Raw genomic sequence first — 24,337 nt, 5'->3', positions numbered from 1 at the left:
TACCTTCTACTGAACCAGGTATGTAATTGAGAGAAATCCCAGGCAAGCTTTCTAACACAAAGTGCCCTTTCTCATGTGACATGACCTGAGGAAGGGCACTTGTCACTGGAAAGCTTGTCTAACAGTTCTACCAATTGGTCCAATAAAATATATCACCCTGCCTCTCCCCAAAAAAGAAAAAGAAAAAGGAAACAATCTTATGCTTCGTCCATATTTCCTGAACTATTATGGCTACAGGAACTCTCTATAGTTGAACATTGAACCATTTCCCAATATAAAGCCTTATTTTTCAATTTGCAGGGGCCTCACTGCAGGGCCCTTATTTTTAAACCCTGTATTTTTAAAACTTGGTTTGGTCTGATATTTTGTTAATTAATTAATTAACCTTGAAGGGAAAGAAGAAAACTTCTGCATTCTCTTATGACAGGTCAAACCATTTTTGAGTTATAGGTCATTAAAAAAAACCCATTAATTTGAAACTTCCTTATCTCATAATAAAATCTTGAAAAACTCAGTCCTGGCAATATTTCAAGAGCTTTTAAAAGAATTCTGGCATTTGTATTTTACAGAGACTTTAAAGTTCAATCTTGTTCAGGAGACTTTTTTTTTCCCCCAGATGAAATTAAGAAGCTATACGTCACAGAAGAGCACTGAATAGCAGTATAGCTATGACCATAGCTAGTCTCCAGCAAATCTGAATATCAGAAGTTGTCTACCCATGGCAGCAAGTAACTCAACAGGGAGATGTGCTTCTTGCCAGGATAAATTAACCTGCAAGGAGCTCTGTGATGCCCATGGGTAGCCTGTTGCCAGTACCCAAACTAGCTCAGGCATCTCTATACTATCATGTGGCATAGTCATATCCTGTACCTTTAAGTCATACACCAAACCGGCTACCTCCACTAACAAAGGATGCTGTCATTTCCTTTTACTATTTTTATGTTTTATCACTGATCAAAGAAGCTGCCTGTGTACAAAGCAGCACGTACAGTTTATTCTTCAATAAATATTATACAATATGTGAAAAGCCTGCTGTACAGTTTAAGACCTTTATATGGCACTGAAGTGGCTATCTGCAAATTAATTTGTACATATTACAGTTCATGTGATATGAGGTATTGGATGGGTTGGTGTTGTGACCTAAAAGGGGAAGGGAAGGTCAAACATGTTGAGAAAGCTTTGTTGTAAGGTAGAACAATACTATGGATTACAACAATGTGAGTAACCAAATTGTTTAGCTTCTCTGATTCTTCTATATTTTGTTTCACAACATTATCTTGTCAGGTGTAGGAGTGACGAGAAATTTTTCAGTGGAGATTTGATGCAGAATACTAACTTGAAATGGGTAATAAGCAAGGCTGCCAGGTGTATGAATATAGGGAGATTGTTACAGTGATGCAAAACAGCATGACTGTGTAGGACTTCAGGAGAGAGAAACAAAGGAAGCATGAGGGTAAACAGATAGCAGACTGAAGGGTGTGGGGCTGGATACAACAGAAGCTGGAGGGTGGATAATGAAAGATAAAGTTCTATAAGAATTCACTAAATCTGACAGGGCACATCTATACATGCACTTCAATGCACTGAAGCCTATTCTACTATGCATCAAAGCAGTAAGTAAAAAAAAGTGCTAATATACTAATTAATGTGCAGTAGAATAGGCTACTGTGCATTACATGTCACCCAAAAAGCATGTGCTTAGGCTGGGCTAACAGGCAGTAGTCTAACAAGCATGTATTTAGTATTTCATAGTAGAGGTACTACATTTAATGCACATTAATGCATGTGTAGATGTACCTACAGTGACTGTTTTTTTAAAGTCCTAACAGGGCTTAGAAAGGTATGAGAGAGAGAAGGAGACAGCTCAAATCCCTGTGATGATCAAAAGTGGCACTGGAGATCACCTAAAGGGAAAGATTAAGAATTTCTATTCACTGTCCCTATATCTTGAATTTGAATGGCTGCAAGGATGTCTAGGATAAAGTGGCAGATGCAATGCTGACCGGTTGGGGAGTGAAGCAGATTTTGGTGTTGTCAGCAGACAGCTGGTAACTGAAACCATAAGACTGGATAAGATTGCTAACAAAAAGAATGGAAAGAAAGGAAGGTGCCTTTTTTAAATAGGTCCCAAAGTTATTTATTACTCATATAGAAGTCACAGAAGTATTTTTTTTTTTACTGTGCAGTGTCTAAGCTTAAAAATATGTTTTCCTCAATTGAAACCAGTTTCCAAACCACTCCACCTCTCCCACACTCATTGTATGACTAATGATCCAATTTTCAGAATGTCCACAAGTAATGCATTTTCTAAAATGCATTAGAGAGCAGAGAAAGGGTTCCCACTTATTCCCTGCACACAGATGGATACACTTTTTCACATAAGCTTTGCTACTAAGTAAGTCAGCTAGGGCTAGGTTTTTGACAATGAATGATATACGAGTCTGGCATTAATTTAAATATAAATGATACTGTGAACTCAGAGCACAGCAGTAACTCTGTTATTCTGTAGTGGCTGCTGTCCCTCCTGATAGGCTAACACGAGGAAAATAACTCATTGGCAAGTTACTTGGGTTAGCTGGGCAGTGAAGAGCACCCTGAGTGGCTAAATCATGAAACAGTGGTTTAGCAAACAACATGCTTTTAAATCAACTTCGCATCTAGTGCTCACTATTGCACCTAAATAACTAGTGTTTGCCACTGCTGGAGACTGGATGCTGAACAAGCTGAAATGCAAGACTGATTCACTCCAGCAATTCTTGCTTTCCAGTGTAACTCTTAAATCTTTTTATATCTGATTTTCTTAGTTTGCTCACAAAGGAATTTGTACCAAGTTAAATCAGGTTCAAAAGACAAAACAAAAGAAAACCAAACAGTGTTAAATAACCTGGTGCAACTTTACAACTTTCAGGGCTTGTCTGTATTAATATAAAATATCAATACAATATGTATTGTAAGACACCTTGTCTACTTCTTCTGAGAAGGGAAAGTATGTTGGTCAACATGGGAAAGTACAGGTCAAAAACTGTACTGCTTACCAGTATGGGCCTCTAGGAACTAGGAATGGGTTTAGGAGAACCAAAGGGAAATAAAGACACATTTGGTTTGAGCACACCATGAATATCAGTTTACTAGTATATAAAAAATCCATAGCTGGATTAAGTGCTTAAGTGCACATATTGAAATGCAAAAAACTGTAGAACTCTTGGTTGAGAGATGATACCTTTTATTAGATCAACCAAGACATTACAAAAAAATTATCTTTTCCTATAAGTTTTCCAGCACACCTGAGCCTGACAAAAGGCACATGTACCCAAAAGCTTGCAGAAAAAGATTTTTTGTTGAGATTTTGTAGTTGGTCTAATAAAAGGTATCATCTCTCAACCAAGATTTCTACAGTTTTGCATTCCTTTTTGTCTCGGACCAACACGGCTATCAGATGCATCCCAGTGCACATACTGAGAGTCTGGAAATCCAGTAAAACTTCTGTCTGATTTTCTCTCATGGGTGTGTATGCACGTGAAATGCACGCACATATGCATATCTGACACTATACTACAAGTGTGAGTAGCAAAATGAGGTAATATACCAAGAGGCTAGGATGTGCGAGTTCCATAGAGGAAAAAACACATTATACATCAAAATGAAAGTTGTGCAAAGCTGGAGAATCAAAAGCCACTGAACAGATGAAAGTCTTCCCCTTCAAGAGATTAATAAGTGCACATCAGAAATTCCAGCTCAGAAAACTCCATGAACAGGCTAAGTGCAAAGAAGTTCTTAGCACTCTTCCCTTGACAATATTAATGAACATGCTATTGTCTTTTTGAATCTGCAGTGAGGCTGAAACAATAGCACTGGGGAAGCATATCTTTTATTCATCTTAATGAGGTGTTATGTTTGAATCTTAATAGTAGAGTTTGAAGGGATTAACTAGCTCACTGCTGGTTCCTAGTGAGGTTTCCAAGGACCGAGAAACAGCTAGCTAGGCTCTGGGTGTCCAGTGCAGCCAAGCAGTTAGGCTGCAAGCTCCGAATCTGAGAAGAGTCAGCTGGTGCTTTGATTGTACAGGGAATTAAACTATTTGATTGTACAGGAAATTAAATTATTAGCCACCCAAGAAGGAAAAAAAAAGGGTTAGGAGAACCAAGCGAGCATGCCACCTGTAACCCACTGGACCGAGCTGCAGTCCCACAGCTCTGCTGGCAGCATCTCATGGGACCCCCTACGAAACTAGCTCCAGCACAAGGGTCTGCACAGTGCCCCAAACACCCGCACCCTCAGTCTATGAGATGTGGGTGGCCAGGGGCGAAGCCAAGAGGGACCCGATCCTTGGTGGGCAGCACAGCCCCGGCCCCTTCCCTGTGCATCTGTGCGTGCCACGCTCCAGGGGTTGCCTGCCCCACTTGTGGGGCCAGGAGTCACTATTACCTTCTGCTTAATAAGGGGTGAAACGGGCGGACCCATGGGACGCCCCAGAGGGATGCCAGCCTGGCCAACAGCCTTCAGGCTCAGGGGCTGCCGCAGAAGCACCACCTGCGGGTCCGCCCCGGGCCAGGGCCGAGCACACCCAGAGGAGGGGGCGAAGCATTACAGAGAGGCACGAGGGGCCCCGGGGAACCCAGCCCTGCCCGGCCCGGGCTCGGAGTACAGCCTTGCGCCCCGCCACCCGCGGGGAAAGCCACCTCCGCCGCCCGCGCACGTGGGCGGGAGCAGCCCGAGCCCGCGCCCTCGCGGGGACTCACCCGGCGCCGCCGCCCGCAGCGCCAGCGGGGCCCCCGCGCCTCCGAGCAGCAGCAGGAGCAGGGAGGCTGCCATGGCCGCGCGGGGCGAGGGGCAGCCGCCCCGCCGCATCCCGCCTCCCCCGGCCGGCAGTGGGGGTGGGGACAGGCCCGCCCCGCCCAGCGCCGAGCCCGCGCACCTCTCCGCCTCCTCCCGGGAAAGGGCGGGCAGGCGGCTTTCTTCCCCTCCCCGCCTGGGCGCACCGCTGAGAGCCTGCGGCGGGGTCCCGCTCTTCGCCGCGCGTCCCGTCGGCCCCAGCCGGCCACCTGCTGCCCCGCCAGGGAACACCCGGAGCTTCGCCTCGGAGAGGCTCCGGGCACGGAGACGAAATCAGAGCAGAGCGGCGCTGCTGCCCGTGCCCTAGCCCTGCTCTGCGCGGCGTCCTGAAAACTTTTCTCCCCCCCCCCCACAACAAGTTTGGAGCAGGCTGGGTTTTGTTCTCCTTCTCCAGCGGGGCTGGCAACCCCGGAGGGGACGGCGGGCTGAAAACCTGCTGGGGCCTGGCTTGGCGGAGAGAGCTACGGGGGACCCGAGCTGCAAGGCCGCCCAGCCCACCCCGGTCAAAAGGGAACAGAAATCACGGCCCCCTCCTACATCATGAGGCGGATTTAAAAACCAGGAGAGGTGTTTTAACAAAAAAGTGGGCAGGCAGGGCTCTTGGGGGCCAATAGGTTCTCTTTTAGTAGCCCAACCGAGTAGTTGGAAAAATGGTGCTTTGCGGGCACAAACGTCCTTCTTCAGGCTTAAAAAAAACGTGCATATATGAAGAAGCCAGGACATATGGGCTGCTTGTACATGCCATGGGGGCCGAATTTGGTTTAGTTCCCCCTAAATTGAAATGGTGGGTTTTTTAAAAACACCGCTTCAATTTAGGGATAATTAAACCGAACTAACCCCCTGTGGCATGAACGGCGCATGCCCCTGGAGGCTGGAGGGGCGTGACAGCCCTGGCAGTGGCAGAAGCACGGCCGCAGCAGCAACCGGTGAGCTCTCGCAGACACTGTTGGCGTTGTCGGGGGAGGGGGGAGTGGTGAGCAAGGGCTGCCCACAGGCATCACCAACAGTGTTGGCAGCACCTTTTCGTTGGGGGTGCACCAGCACACTCGGGGTGCACATGCACCCCCTGTGCATCGCCAATGCCCCTTGGCACATGGGGGCCTGATCCTCACCTGCCTCTTCGGCATGTATTCTTGTCTAGATGGTTTTAACCTTCAAGATGCACCACTCACCTGTTCCAGCTTTCTACTATCATAACCATAGGTTTGCTTGAGGGTTTTTTTTTCCTCCTAAAATAAGTGTAATCAAGAAATACAGCACAACTGTCATTTTCTAGGTTTCTGCAGGTACACAATAGCGGCAGCATTGCCAGGACTTCACAACTTGATCGCATATTATTTTGCTTAAGGCCCGGTTCAAGCAATGATCCAAGGAAAATAATCCTGCCCTAGCAACATGGGGGGGGGGGGGGAAGAGGAGGAGAGAAGCAACTGAAAATGGGTATCCATACTGAGGGGTGGGGAAGGGAGAAGCAACTTAAAGCTTCCTTAGAGCCTTTGAGAAGGACAGGGGCTGGTGGGGCTGCATCTTCTCTGCATTTTCAAGTCTTCTAACAGTGGATGGGCAGTGCCTATTCATTTTGGTGAGCTGCTACTCACATGAGTAGTTACATCTGCTTCAGTGGGGCCGCTTATGATCATAAGCACTCCCTCCAATGAGTAGACAAGGTTCTTTGGGTAAATCCAATATCTTTTATTAGACCAACCAATAAAAGATATGGGATTTACCCAAAGAACCTTGTCTGCCTATGTCTCTAGATCAACACAGCTACAGCTTACATCCCTACAATGAGTAAAGTTTGCACAGCTCTAACCCCTATGCACCCCTATGAGTAAATGATCTCAGCTCTAGGTTATAAGAGATCATCCTAGAAAATATACAGAAAGACTAACCTGAGCCTTAGCATAACTGGCTTGAATTCTTGTTTCTTAGATCTACAATCTCATGCACACTGGAAAGGGGAGGAGGCTAAATGTAGTTTTAACATGTTAGCTAACGTGTTAAAATCCTACAATGAAATTTTCAGCCTTGTTCTAGCTACTTTAACTATAGTTAAGGCCATCCCTGTTTAAAAAGGCCCAAATACCAGGACTTTCAGTGTGGGAGATGTCTGTGCAGTCTCTCCCATATGCAGTCTCTGCAAAAGACACTGCAAGACTCCCTGCTGTACAGGACCCCCAGGTACAGGAGGCATGCCAGGAGTATGCTTAACCATAGCACTAAGCCCTGCCCTAACTTGAAACATATACTTATGCAGACTTAATGTAAAAAATGCTATGTAAAGCAGTCCCCAGACTGGCTAGCTACCCTCATTCCCCAGGTTTCTAATAGTCACTGCCCACCTGCTATTAGAAGCTTTGATAAGCACAGCTATGAAACCAGCCAGCTCCTGTGGTTCTCACTTCCCCCTCACAGTGTTATGGTGGCAGTTAAAAATGTACAATTAGTTACAGAGTGGGCAGTTACTGTCAGTATGGTCAACAAAGTTACAAAGTAGACAGGAGGATGGCTAAAAGATACTATGCACCTGAAGTGTTTGCACGAAGTGGGTGGTTTTCAGCCTTTTCAGACTCAGGGTTCTCTGCCCTCCTTAGACTCAAGGCACTCCTCAGAAAATCCCAGCTCTTTAACTTTCACTCACTTCTTGACTGCAGAAAAATAATTAGGGCAATTCTTCTGTTGCAAAGAAAGACCACAGCAGGTCAAACATGCCTATTCATATCTCAGGGTTTCTCTTGTGAATCATGTGCAGGTGTTTCCACACCTGACAGTGCTAATTTTGTGCTGCACCCTGTAACACCCTTAAAAGGATCACCTAGTATCCCAGGGTGCTAAAACAGGGTTGAGAAACATTGCACTAAATTAATAGGCAGAGAGCTGCTGTTTTGGGGGGTACACATTGGGATTGGCACTGTGTTATGCAGTTAAGCAGATGATGCATATCCAGTATGCATATAAACGGAGTGCACAGTATAATAAAACCTTCTGTTACAGGCCTGCTATTTTGCTGGCAATTCTGAAGGTGACATTTTGGAAATGTGATATGACTGCAATAGTAGATTTTACTTAACTAACTTGCATGCCCTAAGAGAATCAATAACCTATAGTATTTATAATTTACATAGGTCATGGACCTACAGGCAAAAGCACTCTGGATTTTCTGACTCCCTGAAAGGAGGGGGAGGCAGAGAGGCAGTGGCAGGGAGGGTGTGTCAAGAGGGAGGGTCCTTTTGAGGAACGGATTGGAGGTCCCTGATTGAGGGAGCTAGCTGTGACTGAGCAGTTGACCCCTGGAGATTTTCACAGAAACTTTTATGAGGGCTAGGTGGTAGTTTGAACATAGGTTTAGGATTTTGTCAGTTCTGTTTTACCTTACTCTGTTGTCAAAACATTTGGTCGTTTTTCATGTAATTTGTTCTTCCTTGTTACTTTGTCCTTTGTGCCTGTGGTAGATTTGTTATTCTGTCCTTTTGTGCCTACCAAAGTGCCTGCGGTAAGCCATGATTTCTGGATAAATTAATAACCTGGACATACCCATTCAGCAGAGGGAGGGACCAGTAAGCTTACACAAACACAGGGTATATCTCTGGCAGCATCCCAACACCTTATGGCTTTGTCACACAACAAAGACTTAGCTCTGATAAGCATTTAAAAGTCCATTCTTCCATTAATATTATTGTTTCTTTTTTAACTTTGCAAAATATTGTGTGAATATGATTAAGCATATTTTTCACAGTATGCTTGATAAATTAGATTATCCTTCATAGGATACAGATTGTTATTCTTTATCACTTCTCTGAAAAATGAGTGCTTGAGATGTGAGTGTAACTATCAGAGGCTCACTGTCATGAAACAGGAAATAATATAGGGTTGAACATTTATGACATTCATTACTAAACATTTATTACTAAAGTGATTTAATAATCAACTTCATTCTCACTAGATTTCATCAGTAGACTGCCAGAGGCTCTTCTGACTAAACAATGTAAGAGACTAACTTGTGTATCTTGCAGAGACAACTTGCTAAACTTGGGCAAAAATTGGCTTAGTGGCATGTTTCTGTTCTCAGTTGCTCATTGTACAGCCACCTTTCTAGCTGTGTAGACATCAGTGGTGTAAAACTAATATAAGGGAAAAAAGTCAAATCCCAGGGTCACACCAAAACTGGATTTAAAGAGTGATATGGTTTTGATAAGCATATATAACTGTAGAAACTGGCACTTCTCTAATACTGATATTATTCCAATACTTGAAAATTAGACTGCAAGTAATGACAAAAGCAAGGGAGAAAAAACAGCAAAAACGCAAATGCATGGAGCATGTTAGCTCTTCTTTGAAGACGTTATAATAGCAGCGTGGCATGATAAGCAGGGCCAGCCCACTATTTCTGGGGCCCCCCTGCAAAATATAGATTTGGGGGCCCCTGATGTGAAGAATCTGGCTTTGGCAATGGGGGGCAGGGGGGTGGCAAGTGCCCAAAGAAGCCAGTGGCAGTGATGTCAACAGCAAGAGGCGTGGTGAGCAGCCGGATGTCAAGCCAGTGGCAGCAGGGAAGGGAGAGGGTGGTGAGTGGCCAGACGCAGGGTGTTCCTTGGCTGTGGGGCTCCCTGCAGCCTCAGGTTTTGCAGGATAGGACGGGCCAGCCCTGATAATAAGGTTAATTATATATATTTTCATTAGTGCTCTGGAATAGTTCAGTGCACCATGAAAACCAAATACTTATTACAAATTATGCTAATTTGTCAGTTCTAAAAAATGTCTCTTAAAATAAGGTAGAATAGTTTTAATAGTTACTTATCTTTGTCTAGAATAATTTCACTTGGAGACAGAAAAAAAGTCTAAATCATTTAATTTAGCCGTTGCCATACCTTACATAGTGTCAAAAAAACCCAACAAACCTGAATCGTGTAGTCCCCTTGCTTTTTAGTAGGCAATGGTAAAGCAAAAATCTCTGATACAAGGTTACAACATTGTTACAATTGCCCTTTTAGCAGAATCTGTGCCCTAAATGTAGTTTGGACTCTGAATAAGCAATCCAAAAAGGCTTAAAGAGTTTCTGTCCATCATATGTCTTCTTGGGATATATAAGGAAGAGGACTCTGGAGTGTGGTGATGCATGAAGGATGTGTCCTATGTTTTCCTGGGCGGTGGAGACAAGGGCATAGTTTCTGGGAAGGGGAGTCAGTAGTTGAGTTGCTTTATTTTGTGTTATCTCTGTCTTTTGTTTTTAAACAGTTAATCATTTCCTGAGTTACAGGTTTTAAAAGGGCTTGGTTATGGTGGTTGCTTCTTTTTCTGGGGTAATGAAAGAGTTCTGTCAGGAAGGTCTGTTAGCTCTGCCCTTTGGTGTGTGAGTAACCAGCCTTTTCCCTCTTCTTGCTCTATGGCACTGATTCTCAACTTTCTTAGACTTGAGGCACTCCTTGCTAGACTCGAGGCACCCTTTGGAAAGTGCCAGCTCTTAGTTTTCACTCATTTTTTTGACAATGGAAAAATAATAGACTGTAGCAGTTATCAGTTTTTCTCTTGCAAAGAATTCAGAAAGACCACAACGAGTCAGAATGGATTCCTATTTGAAATCTCTGGGTTTATCTTGTGAAGCATGCTTATGTACTTAACGGTGCTAACATTGTATGGCACCCTGCAGCACCCTTGAAAGCACTTGAGGGTGCTGCAGGACCCTGGTTAAGAATCACTGCTCAGTGGACATCCATGGGAGCTGCTTCTATCCAAAGACATATGTTCTTGGTGGTAAGTTGCACCTAAATTTTACATCTGATTCCTTAGATCCTGCAGCCCTCCCTCAGGTGGAAATTCCACAACTGCTTCATCTAACTGTTATAGTGTGAATTGAATATGAAAATGAACGATGCAGTTGGTGAAATAGCTTCTGTGTGATTTACTTTGCTGTTATGCCTTTTACCATGTTAGTTTCATTTGTTGTATAGGACAGCAGTCAGCAATGTTTGCAGGAGGCAGGTAACTAAGGCAGGCTGGCACAGGGACCTGTCTACTGCAGCTGCTTCTCCCTGCTGCCTGGCTGGAGCATGAACAAATTTCCCCACTGCTGAATGCTTCTGAGGTTTTTTGCTAAGTGAGCATGCCAGAGCTCCCTGGCTCCACAGGATGGACCTACAGACTATGGGCCATAGGTTGCCTACCACTACTACAGGATGTTGTTTAGACATGTGGGACTGGAAGGGCTTGAATTCAGGCTTCTGTGTTTGCAGACAGCCATTTATCCAAAATGTGTTAAGACCATCTGCCCCAGGCCCTCATATACTGAAATTACAAAGTATATTATGAAAATAAAACCAAAGACACCAAAAACACCCTGCAGTGGGCCAAGGACAGAAAGCATAGCAAGGGTACAATCCATGCCTTGACATTGTAATGGCTGAGACTTAATTTAGCTAAGACAATGATTTTCAACCAGGGTGCAGGTGGCAGGTGTGAGGAGTTAAGCAGTAAGTGCATACTCAGGTTTCTCCCTGCCTGGCTGCTCCCATGCCACCACTGCAAGACCTCTCTGTAAGAAGAGAAGCACTGCAATAAATAAATTAGTTTTTGAAATGGGGTGCTGCTCAATGTGCAAAAGTTATGAGTGGTGCCTTGAATCTAATACGGGATGCCTTGAGTCTAAAAAGGTTGAGAATAACTGGGAAAGATGATTAAGGTGAAGCCCAAATCTCTTCCGGATGTCTGTAAACACAGTCATATGTTGCTACATTGGTTTATATTTGGTTTACATTTTCAGGATGACCTTTGTAAGTGAGGGGTTTGAAATCAATTTTTAAACAAAAGAAGCTGAGATTCTGGGGGACTATTTTGGAGCAAAAGATAGTTCAATAAAAGATCACCCCTTTCCCCCCCCAAAAAAAACTAACCTTGCTTCTCACATATTTCCTGGACTGTCACAGTAAAATGATGCTCCAACCACACCACAGCATGGAAGATATTGAAATTGTCACCGGCAATGGAAAATCTATAACATGAAGAAAAAATAAGGCAGCAAGGGTGATGGGGTGGCGAATGGTAACCACCGACAGGCACCACTGGCAGTGTCAGCAGCACTTTTTGCAGGGGGTGCACTGTCAAGCTCAGGGGGGTGCACATGCAGCTGCGTGCACCCCCTACGCATCGCCAATGGTTGTGGGGGCCTTCTGGGGATGCAGCCATGGTAGAAAGCCTGACCGGCAGCTGCTGCCCCACTTTTTTTGGCAAGATAGCTGCGTGGGGAATGCCTGCATGTGCAGTGTGTGGCATCGCAGATGGGTCTGCGACACTACATACCACATGTCCATGCTCGTCTGGATGTGGCCCAAGGGTTTAAGTCTGCTGAGTTTGATTCCCTGGATTTTAGAGTTAATTCAGAAGAGTAAGGTTACATTCAGGTATTTGGATTTAATTAACAATGCAAACATGTCCTTTTGAATCACACCTCCAGTCCTATTTGTAGGTTTCTCTTAACTCTGAATGTGTGAACCTCTTTTATTGTTATTTTTTGAAACATTGTCTCAAGGATATTTTTGTGGACATGACAGAAATATTAATCACTTTTCAGATCTTACAATGAAACTAAGAGTTGCTCATTAAATAATTTACACAATTAATTATGACACAAAGTTAGCTTCCTAGTCATCAACACTTGGCCTAAGAAGACGAAGAGAAGTCTTCTTAGAATAATGTCATTTCAAAGCATTTAAGATGAAGCTTGTTCTTGTGTTTCAGTAGAAGCAGAGTATTAATGATTAATTAATTAATTAATTAATTCTATATAACAGTTCAAATTGAAAGAGTTTTTAACACAGATATAAAATAGTTGATTAATCTCTGTGCAATGATCAGTTTTAAAATCTATATTATAGTAGTCTGGTGGAAGGAGAAAACAGGATTGTGTTGAAGAATACACCTAAGCTTGTCTCACAAACCTGTCAGTTTATATGCTCTTACTTTCAGAAGCATCTCATTTCATACATTTGTTCTGAGGAAAAAGAGCCTAAAGCCAAATTTACACAGATAGGCTTGAATTTCAGCTTGTTTGAGAGCAGGCTTGCTTTTGTATTGCTAACAGGAGAGTTCTTGTTGTTCAGAGGTTTTTAGTGATTTCTTTAGTGACTTGGAGGGGAAAAACATAATGCACAGTGAAGTGGAAAAGACCCCAGGTCACAAAATACAGAGTGCAAGAACAATTCTAAACCATGAGAGGTATGTTAATCCCTTTCACTTAACAGAAGGACAGTTTACTGATTGAGAGTCCTCTTACATATGGAGCAAATTTTGCACTCAGTCCCACTAGTACAAGTCAGCTGCTACCACCAAGGAGTTCTGGCTTAACAAGGTAAAATGGAGAACAGTATTTTTGCTGTCTGTGTTTTCTATTTCATCGTTGCAACAGGAGTGTGCACTGAGAGAAGCATAAACATTTAGACAAGGCCCAACACTAGAGAATGGTATGCAAGGAGACCATCTATAAAAATTGACATAGGATCTTGCTATGATGCTGAATGGTGGGCTAGAATGCCACAAAAGATTTTTTTTTCACACCTAAGTGATTCCATTTAACTAGACTGCCTAGGACAAACAACTGGGTAAAAAATGACAGCTTGAACCATGGGGAAACTGAAGTCATACTGGTGGGAGGCTAAAGCATTTTAAAGAATTCTCCACCTCTATAACACCACTCTTTATTAAAGTCTACAGACTAAATCAGCTAGAGATAGAGGCCGTGTCTAGACTAGCAGGGGTGCATGCTTGCAGTGGCACAAATTGCCTCAGTGCATGCCCCTGAATGTGCACTAATTTGTCTTGCAACTGGCAAACTGCCCTTACCTAGCTTCTCGCAGCCTTTCAGACAGGGACAGCTGGAGTCTAGGGCTAGCATCTGTACTGGCCCCAGCAGTCTTACCCGGTGGGCTAGTGGCATACTGGAGCACCAGGCGCAGCACAGAGGCCTGGCCAGCAGCCAGAGCATTGCTCTGAACATCCCAGCTTCCATTTGTGCTGGCACATGCTTATTTTGTGAGCACTGTACTACTTTTTGTTCCGGCGCTCTTTTTTTCCTGCCAGGAAATCCCTGTAGCAAAGTATGCTACTGTGCTGCAAATTTGCAGCATGGCACATATTTTAACATTCACTATGTGCAGTTTGTGGTGCTACAAAGAAGTCTGTGGTGCCACGAACCGCTTGCCCCTGATTGTCTGGATGTGGCCAGAGTGTCCACATAGACACCTCATTCCTTCTCACATAAACACAGTAGGCAAAAGTCTGTAAAAAGGCTTTTCCCATCTATAACTGACAAGACTATGCTTTCCTTCTCTGATTCAGACTTAACTACAGGATACAAATGTGTGGCTCAATAGGGCTAAGATTACTGTAAATCCCTTATCTAAGTAGTAACCCACATCTTTAATAAGCCTAGAACCAGTTGAAAAGTAAATCGTAGAATTTTCCTACAAAATGGGACAGTTTTCACAAAAGACTTAGCAAAAACTTTCTCTTTTTTTACTAGTTTTAAGCAGTTTCAACTTGCTCCAAACACATCATCACAGCTGTTTGTGTTATGAACACAAGTGGACATGAGTATGTCATCTTGCTCTTGTGGCTTCACTGCCTCCTTGGGGAATAGTAGGAAATATCATATTGAATGTTCACTGAGGGTCTAGTGCATTTCAGCCATCACTGAAGGTCAGGTTGTCTGAAACCAGTTTGAATGGCACCTGTGTTTCATATTTATATCTTTGCCTATGGGTTTAAGTCTCCTTGCATGCACAGATGACTAAAATCCCCTGTATAAAAGTGCCTTTAAGTATGCCTGATTAAAGTCTTTATGTTACATGAATCACCATATTTTCTTGCATATAACCCATCTCTGAGTGTAGCACACATCCTGTTTTTTAAAAGGTACTATGCAAAATAAAAGACCTAACTTTGGGTAAATATCGGAATAGCAGCAGCTAGGGAGACAAGCCTGCTCCTAAGCCTGTTGCCAGCCCTGCAAACTGGATAGGGTGCAAAGGCTGATCCAGCACTTGGAGTCTGGGGCTGCACACCAGGTCTGACCCTGTGAGGTGGTTCTGACCAGGTATATGGCTCCAGAGCCAGCACGCATGGTTGGAACCAGTGTGTCCAGTCTGAGGCCATGTGCTGGCTTGAACTCAACGTGCTGGGTCTGTGGACCAACCCAATGTACCAGCTCAATTTGCTGCACCTATGGGGAGGGGGCTCCCGGCAGGTTGGAAAATTTGGCAGCAGTGGCTGAGGGCTGGGAAGCAGTGGAAGCGCTAATTTTCCATGGCTCCCAGACCTATGGCAGTTAATACTTGCACTGCTAAATTTCCGGACCCATGGGGATCCTTTTTCCTTTCATATAATCCATGTCAGAACTGATTAGTTGAGTGCCTCGGTACAGTGGAACTTTCTAGCACAAGGCACGGTGAGACAGGGGAATTCTCGGCATGGTGGAGAGCCCTGGTGTGGAAAAGTTCCTGCCGCTCATATGCAAATGCGCATACTCTAATTGGCCGGTTTCAAATTATTCCTACGTGGCGGCTGGCAATTGGCTCGCTAGCCGTATAAAGGGTTGAAGTCGTTTCTGCCCAGGTTGGAGAACTCCGTGCTCGTCTCAGAGTGGAACCTGGCGGTCTGATCACCGACGACTCCCTGTCGACGACCCCCCCGACGTACCCCCATGCCCTGCATGCTCGAGGTTAAAGATATCTCGACTTATAAGAGCTCCTCGGTTTGATTGTAACAGAAGTTGGAGTTTGAAGTTAACCTTCTTCCTACGCTGTACATCGTGGCAGTGTAAGTAAAGCCATCTTTGTTTGAACCAGTACGCGTTTGTGCCTAATTCTACTCCAGCGGTCGCAAGTACCCATCTACGTGCCGGGTTTGTGGCTACAACCCAGCCGGACCCCTTCCCCGGATCCCAAGCTCGGTCACCCACATGGCGTCACGAACAGGATCAGGATTAACAGGATCAGGATTGGAATCGGAATTTGTGGAAGACTCGATGGAGTTAGAGTTAGTTAGAAGCTGTCCCTGGCGTAGTGAGAGATGCCACGTGTCGAACGCTGTGGAGCTAGGCACCCACATCGCCTATCACCAGGCGGGCGGAATAGGTGAAAGGTTTGTCAGCAGCTATCTTTCGCTGAAAGGGGAAGAAGAAGACTCGGAAGAATGGGAAGCACATCTGCACCCCGAAGCGTTCGGGTGTGTGATGGGCAGCGAGCGGGTCTTGTTCAGGCCCCGGGAGGAAGGGAACGCCGTACCCTTCGCCAGATTCGAGTCGAGCGAAGTGAGCCCAACCCTCAGCCAGGAGTTTGCCCGCTGCATGCGACTCACGCGGGAGGGTGGAGAACCGATGACGACCGACCAGTTCAGTCCCCCACTGGTGTTTGGGTTGTGGGGCCACGCTGAGACAGGCTCGAGAGACAAGGGGAAAATGTTGAATGTGCTGTTCCGCGCCGTAACAACTCTGCTGCGGGAGAATGCAGATTTGGAAGCCCGACTGCTCATGGCCGTACAGGAGGGTAAAGAAGCAGCAGTGGAGAAAAGCCCTGAGCTGACACCACTCCAAGATGGCGCCAAGGAAGGAGCGAGCTGCCCGGAGAAACCGGAAGAGAAGGGCGGAGCTTCGGGAGAATCGTCGGGAATCCACCCAGCAACCCCGCTCACCGAAATGACGTTGCTCCTGGCAGCCCCGCCTCCTTACTATGGGGAGGGGGCATTGAGTGAAGGGTTACATCCGCCCCTCCCATTAGATGCAGCAGCAGCCTCAACAGCAGCGTGTCCTGCAGTGACAGTCAGCCGAGTGATTAATGTGCAGGATGCAGTCCACACCACCTATCGTACCCGTACTTGGACTGAACTACAGGAATTGTGTAGAGGGTTGAAGATAAAGCCTGATGAGACCTTGGCTATGTGGCTAGGACGTCTGGTCTTGGAATTCGGATCTGACCTACTAGACTTGGAAGAGGCTAGTTTCCTAACCCGACAAGCCTCGTGGAGTGGAGGACACGCCACCGATGTGGACCTAGTGACATGCAATGTTCGCTGGCCCATTCCTCTTCCAGCACTTGTCGCGGGTCAGGTCGATTACAAATCCCACGTATGGCACGATGGTCGCCCGTCGAGGGTGAACGCGGAACAGATTCTACTGGAGATAATAGGAAGCTCATACGGTTCCTGGAACTCCCGAGCGCACGCACTGGGACTAACACCGCCCCAGCAGCGAGGACCGTGGCCTCACCGCCACCTGCGAAACCCCGGGACTGTTCCAGTGACTTTCAATGGCGTAGAAGCCTGTGTTGAGGTTTATGGAGGGAGGAACGCCACCATCCTTCGAATCCTCCTCAACCCGCTAGCTGGTCAGCCTGCATGTAATCTTCTACGACAGCTTCCGTGGTTACAGGCGCTCATGAAGTCGGACACAGGGACTTCAAGCGACTCGGAGCGAGTATGGCAACCGCCGCAAAGAACACCAGAGGAAAGGATCATGTTTGGATTCCTTCTGCAACATTCTAGGCTCTCGAAATGACAGCTACGGATCCTGGGAGACGAGGGCCAATGGCAACTGGCCTATGAACTGGGTTTCCAGTGTCCGAGGGAACCAGACGACGAGTCTGGGACGTCCTCGTCTCACTGAGCACGGACAAGATCACGCAGCATCCGTGTGTGGATCGTCATTCATGACGGTGCATCTGTGGGTGTGCGAGAATCGTCCAGAGCTGAATCGTGTCCGAGCACTTGTATCGTGTGCTTGGGGGAGAGTGGGAAGCCACAAAGGGGATTTGATTAGCTGTCCTGTTACACGCGCAACTCCATATAAATAGTGTAATGTAAGTTAATTAATTGTTCAAAGAATTCTTTCTTTGCAGTTTTTTTTTGTTTGAGGTTCGAGATACGTGTCAGAGGTGGACCCAGAGAGAGGAAGAGAAGATGCAGAGGTCTGACGTGTGACTTCACCATGACACCTATTGAACTCCTCGTGATTGAACTTTTTGTAACCAATGTACTTATGTGTGTTTGTGTTTGTATTGGTTACTATTTGATTCGATCTGTTGAGGACGAACGTTTTTTGTTGTATGTTTTTGTATATAGCCGGTTACCCCTCGAGAGGAGTGACGAGTTAGATGACGTGCATGTGCTTCAAATTCCAGCTGTACCATCGGCAAGGGGGCATGTCAGAACTGATTAGTTGAGTGCCTCGGTACAGTGGAACTTTCTAGCACAAGGCACGGTGAGACGGGAATTTTGGCACGGTGGAGAGCCCCGGGGTGGAAAAGTTCCCGCCACTCATATGCAAATGCGCATACTCTAATTGGCCGGTTTCAAATTATTCCTACGTGGCAGCTGGCAATTGGCTCGCTAGCCGTATAAAGGGTTGGAGTCGTTTCCGCCCAGGTTGGAGAACTCCGTGTTCGTCTCGGAGTGGAACCTGGCGGTCTGATCACCCGCCGCCGACTCCCCGTCAATGACCCCCCCGACGTACCCCCGTGTCCTGCATGCTCGAGTTAAAGATATCTCGTCTTATAAGAGCTCCTCGGTTTGATTGTAACAGAAGTTGGAGTTTGAAGTTAACCTTCTTCCTACGCTGTACAGCGTGACAGTGTAAGTAAAGCCATCTTTGTTTGAATCAGTATGCGTTTGTGCCTAATTCTACTCCAGCGGTCGCAAGTACCCATCTACGTGCTGGGTTTGTGGCTACAACCCAGCTGGACCCCTTCCCCGGATCCCAAGCTCGGTCACCCACAATCCACATCCCAATTTTCCCCAGATAGTTTTGATGGGAAAGGTGCAGGTTATATGCTAGAAAATATAGTGTTCAGGCACTAATGAAGAGGTCTTTAACAAGCCTGAACTTTGTCTTCAACTCAACTGTATAGGAAACAATGGATCTGATCTGGGTGGGGAGAAAACTTTACCAAAGTTAACATAGAAGGAATAACAATGATGTGGTTATTGAAAGCTAATATAGGTATGGCAGTCTAATTTGGTGTGGTAGTCAAATCTGGGTGTAACTCTTAATGTGAGACATATTGTGGATGGATGTCTGTGCCTTTTATCACTTTAATTACTGTTGCATATCCTGTAATGTCAGTTTTTATGATGTAATTATGAGATCATGATTAACACTGATCATTTGTCACACTGTCATTGACTCTACGAGTTTTTACAGCTGCTGAATAATCCTCTGTAGTGCCTTCACTTAAAAAAAAATGTTTCAAGTCTTTGTGGTTCTGAAGCTAGTATGTGAAATATGAACAAAAGCACCTGATGCCATACTATACTTTTAAATCTTGTGAATAAATAGTGCAGAATGTTCCTTTTCTTCATTGAAAGATGTTTTAGGGTCAACTATAATAAAATCATGTAAGCTAAAATTTATTACTATTCTATGTCAAAGAAAAATCTAATATTATTTAATAGGTTTTCAATGGATGAGCTCTTTGCACTATGACATTAGTGACACAGGTCCTATTTCCTTACATGAAGATAGGATTTTATGTCATTCATAAATTTTGCATATTTTCCCTCTTGTAATTAACGTATCATGCTTTGCATATACTTTTAAAATAAACAGCCATATCCTGACCCACCTAATATATGTTTTTAAACACGAAGCATTGATTTTGGCTATTTTTTCCACAGAGCATGAGGGTTTTACATTTTTGGGACAGGGTAAATAAATGGCTTTAATCATGATTTTTGGTTTTGACTGACTGTTCAGGTGTTATTTTAAAGCATATTTACTCATGTTTTATAGAACTAACAAATAAAAGCTTCAAAACTACTCTTGTAAGATATGCAGTTACATTATGGAGTCTTAAACAATATTTGGAGGAACAGCCACATAAAATAACATATAGGATATTTCCTAAATAAGGTAGTCTATTTAGTTATAACTTGCTAAATAGAGACTTAGAAGTTTGAAGACAAATTCAAAACTCATCTGATTGAGTGCAATTACACTGAAAACCGTTGCTTTACACCAAGACTGAATTTAACCCCTCAATCCTTCCAGCTTTCAAATTGTATTAAAAATGGCAACATCTTCTGAGTCTGAGATTCTTTGAGGGCAAAAAACAGGCTCAGAGATATTCTTTCCATGCTTTCAATTTGTTTCTTTGGGGGAGGAAGGATGGGAATCATTAATCTGGGAATTCAGGTCAGATAAGACCATTCTTTTTCTGATCACTTTGGGCTCTTTCAAAAATCTACATTCCTTGCGAGTGGCACAGAGAATGAACCAGATATGCATGGGTCATAAATCTCTAATAATCACTGTGTATGTGGAAAAAGCTTGTTGTGCAACTTTTCCACATAGCATTAGGACATTACACCCATGAATTACAAGGTCAAATTCCTGCAATTCAGAAGTGTCACAGCTGTGAATTATAACTTTATATATAAAGAGACACTGTCAATTAGTTTTAGGCCCAGACTTTATGTATTCAGTTTGTTTTAAAAATGGCAAAAACTGAAGATGAATAGAAGGATCTGTGTTTTTCCATTATGTCAAGTCAAAGAGGGTTGTGGGCATATATCAAATATTTCTATACATGTCAATGATGATAACCCAAAGAACAGTAATTGTTCATGAAATAAAAATGAAATGGATTGGTGTTTCCTAGATTCCTTGTATAAAACAGAAAGTAAACTCAGTACTATAAAAAGAAAACTCAAATACATGTAGATCTTAATCTTTTGCTTTTAATAATTTAAGTTGATTACATAAGTATTTTTATGTTGGGAAATTAGTTTTATATGTACAATGATATGTTGTAGAAGTTCTCTCTCAAATGAAAATTTCTGCCTCTTGCAGGTCTCTAGTTCTCACCTGACACTTGTATTTGCTCACAGTTGGTGCTAGGAACTTGTGCCCTAGGGCAGTGTGGACTTATGCCTGTTTGGCATGTGCGCCATAAATTAGCCCTATACCCTCCATGTACCACTCTGAACCCCTTTCCCTGTCCAATATGCTTCTCTGCTTTCTTCTTCCTGTCCTATTTTCTACTGTGCTCCTTGTCCCCTCCCTGATCTACCCTGTGCCACACACACAAGCTGCGGATGCCACTTGTAGCACATGTGCTACATGTTGGCCATCCCTGCCCTAAGGTGCTATTGTTACTCCAGTGGTTTGAAAGAAATCCTCCAAAGCCTTGTCTAATTTAAAAGTGTGATGTTAGCATATGCTACCTTGTCAAGACCCTATCCTAGGCTTTAACTTGATGTTTGTTAATTAGGGTGCCATAGCACTTGGGTGCCTCAAGATTTTTTTAAGGGTGCCATACAGTATTAGTATTGTTAGATGTGCCAGCACCTGCACATGATTTATAAGATAAGCTCAGAGATTTCAAATAGTCACCCATAGTGTAAAAAAATGCTGATCTTTCTGAGTTTTTTGCAACCGAATTGCTCTATTATTTTTTATTGTTAAAGCATATTAAAGCAAAGAGCTGGCATTTTTTTGAGGGGAGCCTTGAGTTTAACAAAGGGTCCATGAGTCTAAAAAGGTTGAGAACCACTGCATTAACTCAATCAGTTTAGTATGTGTTAATTGTCTATGCTTGCTTTTTATAGCTATTGTGCTAAACTGGAGTCAAGACAAGGTCACTATATTCCTCAGTCATAAATTATGTTCCGCTTGGTGGAGGAAAATGAGATGGAGATCTTGATTTTATCTACCTTGGTAGACTCTTTCCTAGAAGTCCTATCTGGTGAAGGGTCAGCTGGATAGGAGTTGCCCATTTCACCTCTGGGCATGTTACAGTTTAGGAGTGCTGTTTTTCTCCTGAGACATGCTAGGTACCCTCAACTTCTGATGTGCTTGGCACTGATTTCAGTGAGAGTTGAAAGCACTTAATGGGTGCATCGATAGGTTGCCCTATGTGTGGTGCATGGTTATTTTTAGCAGCTTTCTTGCCATAGCGGTGCACTGTAATAGGGGAGTAGCTGCTGGTCACATGTAGACACCGGTGAAGGCTGTCACCATAGTGTGTTGCTACAGTGATGTAGCGTCATGTGTAGATGCATCCACTAACTCCCAAGTCATGCTTAATATCTTTTAAGATCAGGCCCCTAAAATGCAAATTTTAATATAGTTATAATTCTGCACTGTATAAGAGTTGACCTGATCTACATGCAAAAATTTACTGCTTAACCAAAGGTGTATTTCTTAAATTGATTTTAGCTAATTTGGTGCAAAGATGCATGAGCATGGTGTTAAACTGATTTACAACTGACTTCTGCCACCTTTGCTTGTACATGGCAAGGTGCGAAATTAAACAAGCTATATATTTATTTGAGAGGCATTAACTAGTCTCTCTAGCATTCCGTTCAGCCTCATTGGCCTTTTGTGATAATGTTTTTTGGGGTCAAAAGTGGCAGTGCCAGACACAGGCTCTACAGGTGCTAGTAGTGATGGACTGAAAAGCAATTACTGATGGAATTACAGCTTTTTCTGTGTCTGCATGGCTAGTGTGATTGCTGATGCATATAACAAATACAGGGAGCTACTTTTTCTTTTCTCTCTCTCTCTCTCCTCTGTACTTCAGAATCACCCCTTTTGGTCACAGAAAATCCCACATCGTCTTCCTTTCGTTGCAGGAGTTGGTTTTAACATATGGCTCTTAACATCCTTTTGGGAGATTTTTTTAAGCTATACTTTTCTCAATCTTTTTTGCTCTTTGTTTTCATGTCACATTACTGTGGTTAGATAGATGCCTCTATGTTAATAAAACAAAAGAGCAATCTGAAGCACGAGAAACAAAAACAGCACAGCAAAGATACGGAAGACACAAAATAGTGATTAAAAACTGAAGAGAGTTTGCTTCATTTAGTTAAAGAAAGAACCTAATCTAAGGGTGAAGTTATATGTTACACTTAGACTATACTAAGGGCACTTAAAACATGACCGTCTGCATGTTAAAGCTTGTTAACTCATGCTAGGTGCGGTTAACTCTGGACTGTGCTACCTAGCTTATAGTAGGTTAACTTCAGTCTGCTCCACAGAGATAAAATGAGCAATTTGCAGTCCTCCAGCACCCCAGGATGTAGCACTCCCACTCCCCACCAGCACCCCAGAACGAGGATAGAGCCAAGGTATCCTGCTTCCTCTGTACCCCTGCTCACCAGCTCTCTAATGGCAAGTCAGGGCTGTGCAGGCAAGACACTCTATTAACCCTTGACATGCTACTGCTTATAGCACGTCCTAACTTTAACACTGCTTAGCATTCCACAGATTTAGCATAGTCTAAGTCTAACATGTAAAAACCTTGGGACTCTAGCCTTTCTAACCCTCTGTGGTTTCAGGATATTTTAAAAAATGTAAATACAAGATTCTAATATAAAGTGTTTATTGCTAATGTGAACCTCAAATCGCCTTTCAATTGCTTTAATGGTTAGAATATTTTTTTATAACCTTAAGTATCTCTTTATTAGCTTTTGGGCTGGAACTTTATTAAAATGTTGGTATTTCCATCAAAGGCATTACTAAATTTAAATTACTACCATTAAAGCTTTACTAAATGTTGCACCAATTTAAAGAGACCAGGGGTGGTGTTTTTAAATTTGTGGGTTTTCTTAAGAAATAGATTGAACAGATGCTATATGTTAACTAACCTTTATATGTGCATCATAACACTGCCAGTGGTGCCTGTCCACACTGGTGGTTCTGTTGGCTTGGCTGCTTTGGATACAGAGTGTGAATATTTCATGCTCCTAGCTGAAATGGCTCTGCTGGCAGAAGTGTGGACAAGGGTTACAACATGGTAAAATCTCAGGGAAAACACAGTATTTTGTATTTTTTATGCTTTGGTTTGTCAAAGTGAACCCTAGGTTCTCCAATGGAATTCATCTTGATCTGTTAACTCACATAAAAATTATATACTGCGTTATCTTCATGAGGAGTTTATCACATATTAGTTGACTCTAGCAAACGCTTGCTTTCCCTGTTAAAGACATACCTAAGAGTTTGTACTCTTACTGGACCAGAGCCTTGCCTGTATACAGGGTAAGTACAGAATAGAACCTAAATCTCTTGAGCTCCACTGAAAAGCTATGTTCACTGACCCAAAGCCATGTTCTACTTTTCAAATGAGAAATGATCTGAAATGTCTTTCAATATTTGAAATAAACCTGATTTTTAAAAAAATTGGAAGCCCACAAGCATTTCATGTTGTTCTGTATTAATTTTCTTGCTCTTCTAACCTTGACTTGTTTCCATTCTATGGGCTTGACCCAGTCATGTTGCAGAAGGTGAACACTTGCTATGTTTTGCACTTCTCATGGCACCACTGTCCCCATCTGAGTGTACTTTCTGCTTCTGGGGCTCTGGTATGCTGCCAGGAAGCTGAATGTGGAACTACTCTTGATAAAAAACTGTTTACAGGGTATTCCAACCTGCCTATAAACAGAAAGTACTGTTGGCAGAAAACAGGAAGGCTCCTCTCATAACATTTCCTTAGTAAAGAAGTTTGGATATTTATGCAAACTGAAT

The 24,337-nt window shown here is 43.7% G+C and overlaps 2 protein-coding genes across 4 annotated transcripts in view; one reads left to right on the top strand and one right to left on the bottom strand.

The window, feature by feature from the left end:
• Positions 1-4,867, bottom strand: part of DCBLD1 (discoidin, CUB and LCCL domain containing 1) — a 57,581-nt gene extending 52,714 nt beyond the window's left edge. Inside the window, exon 1 of the mRNA XM_006262521.4 lies at positions 4,740-4,867. Within this exon, the coding sequence (XP_006262583.2) occupies positions 4,740-4,848 (109 nt within the window). The 5' untranslated portion in view covers positions 4,849-4,867. The remainder of the gene's footprint in view (positions 1-4,739) is intronic.
• Positions 4,868-10,035: 5,168 nt separating this feature from the next.
• Positions 10,036-24,337, top strand: part of ROS1 (ROS proto-oncogene 1, receptor tyrosine kinase) — a 139,991-nt gene continuing 125,689 nt past the window's right edge. Inside the window, exon 1 of one of the 3 annotated variants that reach the window (XM_059733183.1) lies at positions 10,036-10,584. In XM_059733183.1, coding sequence (XP_059589166.1) covers positions 10,546-10,584 — 39 coding nt within the window. In that variant the 5' untranslated portion in view covers positions 10,036-10,545. The remainder of the gene's footprint in view (positions 10,585-24,337) is intronic. The other 2 variants (XM_059733188.1, XM_019479660.2) reach the window with 2 other exon arrangements.

The sequence above is a fragment of the Alligator mississippiensis genome, chromosome 1 (genome assembly GCF_030867095.1).
Source record: "Alligator mississippiensis isolate rAllMis1 chromosome 1, rAllMis1, whole genome shotgun sequence".
Classification (NCBI taxonomy): Eukaryota; Metazoa; Chordata; order Crocodylia; family Alligatoridae; genus Alligator; species Alligator mississippiensis.
This window is presented reverse-complemented; position numbering and strand designations above follow the sequence as displayed.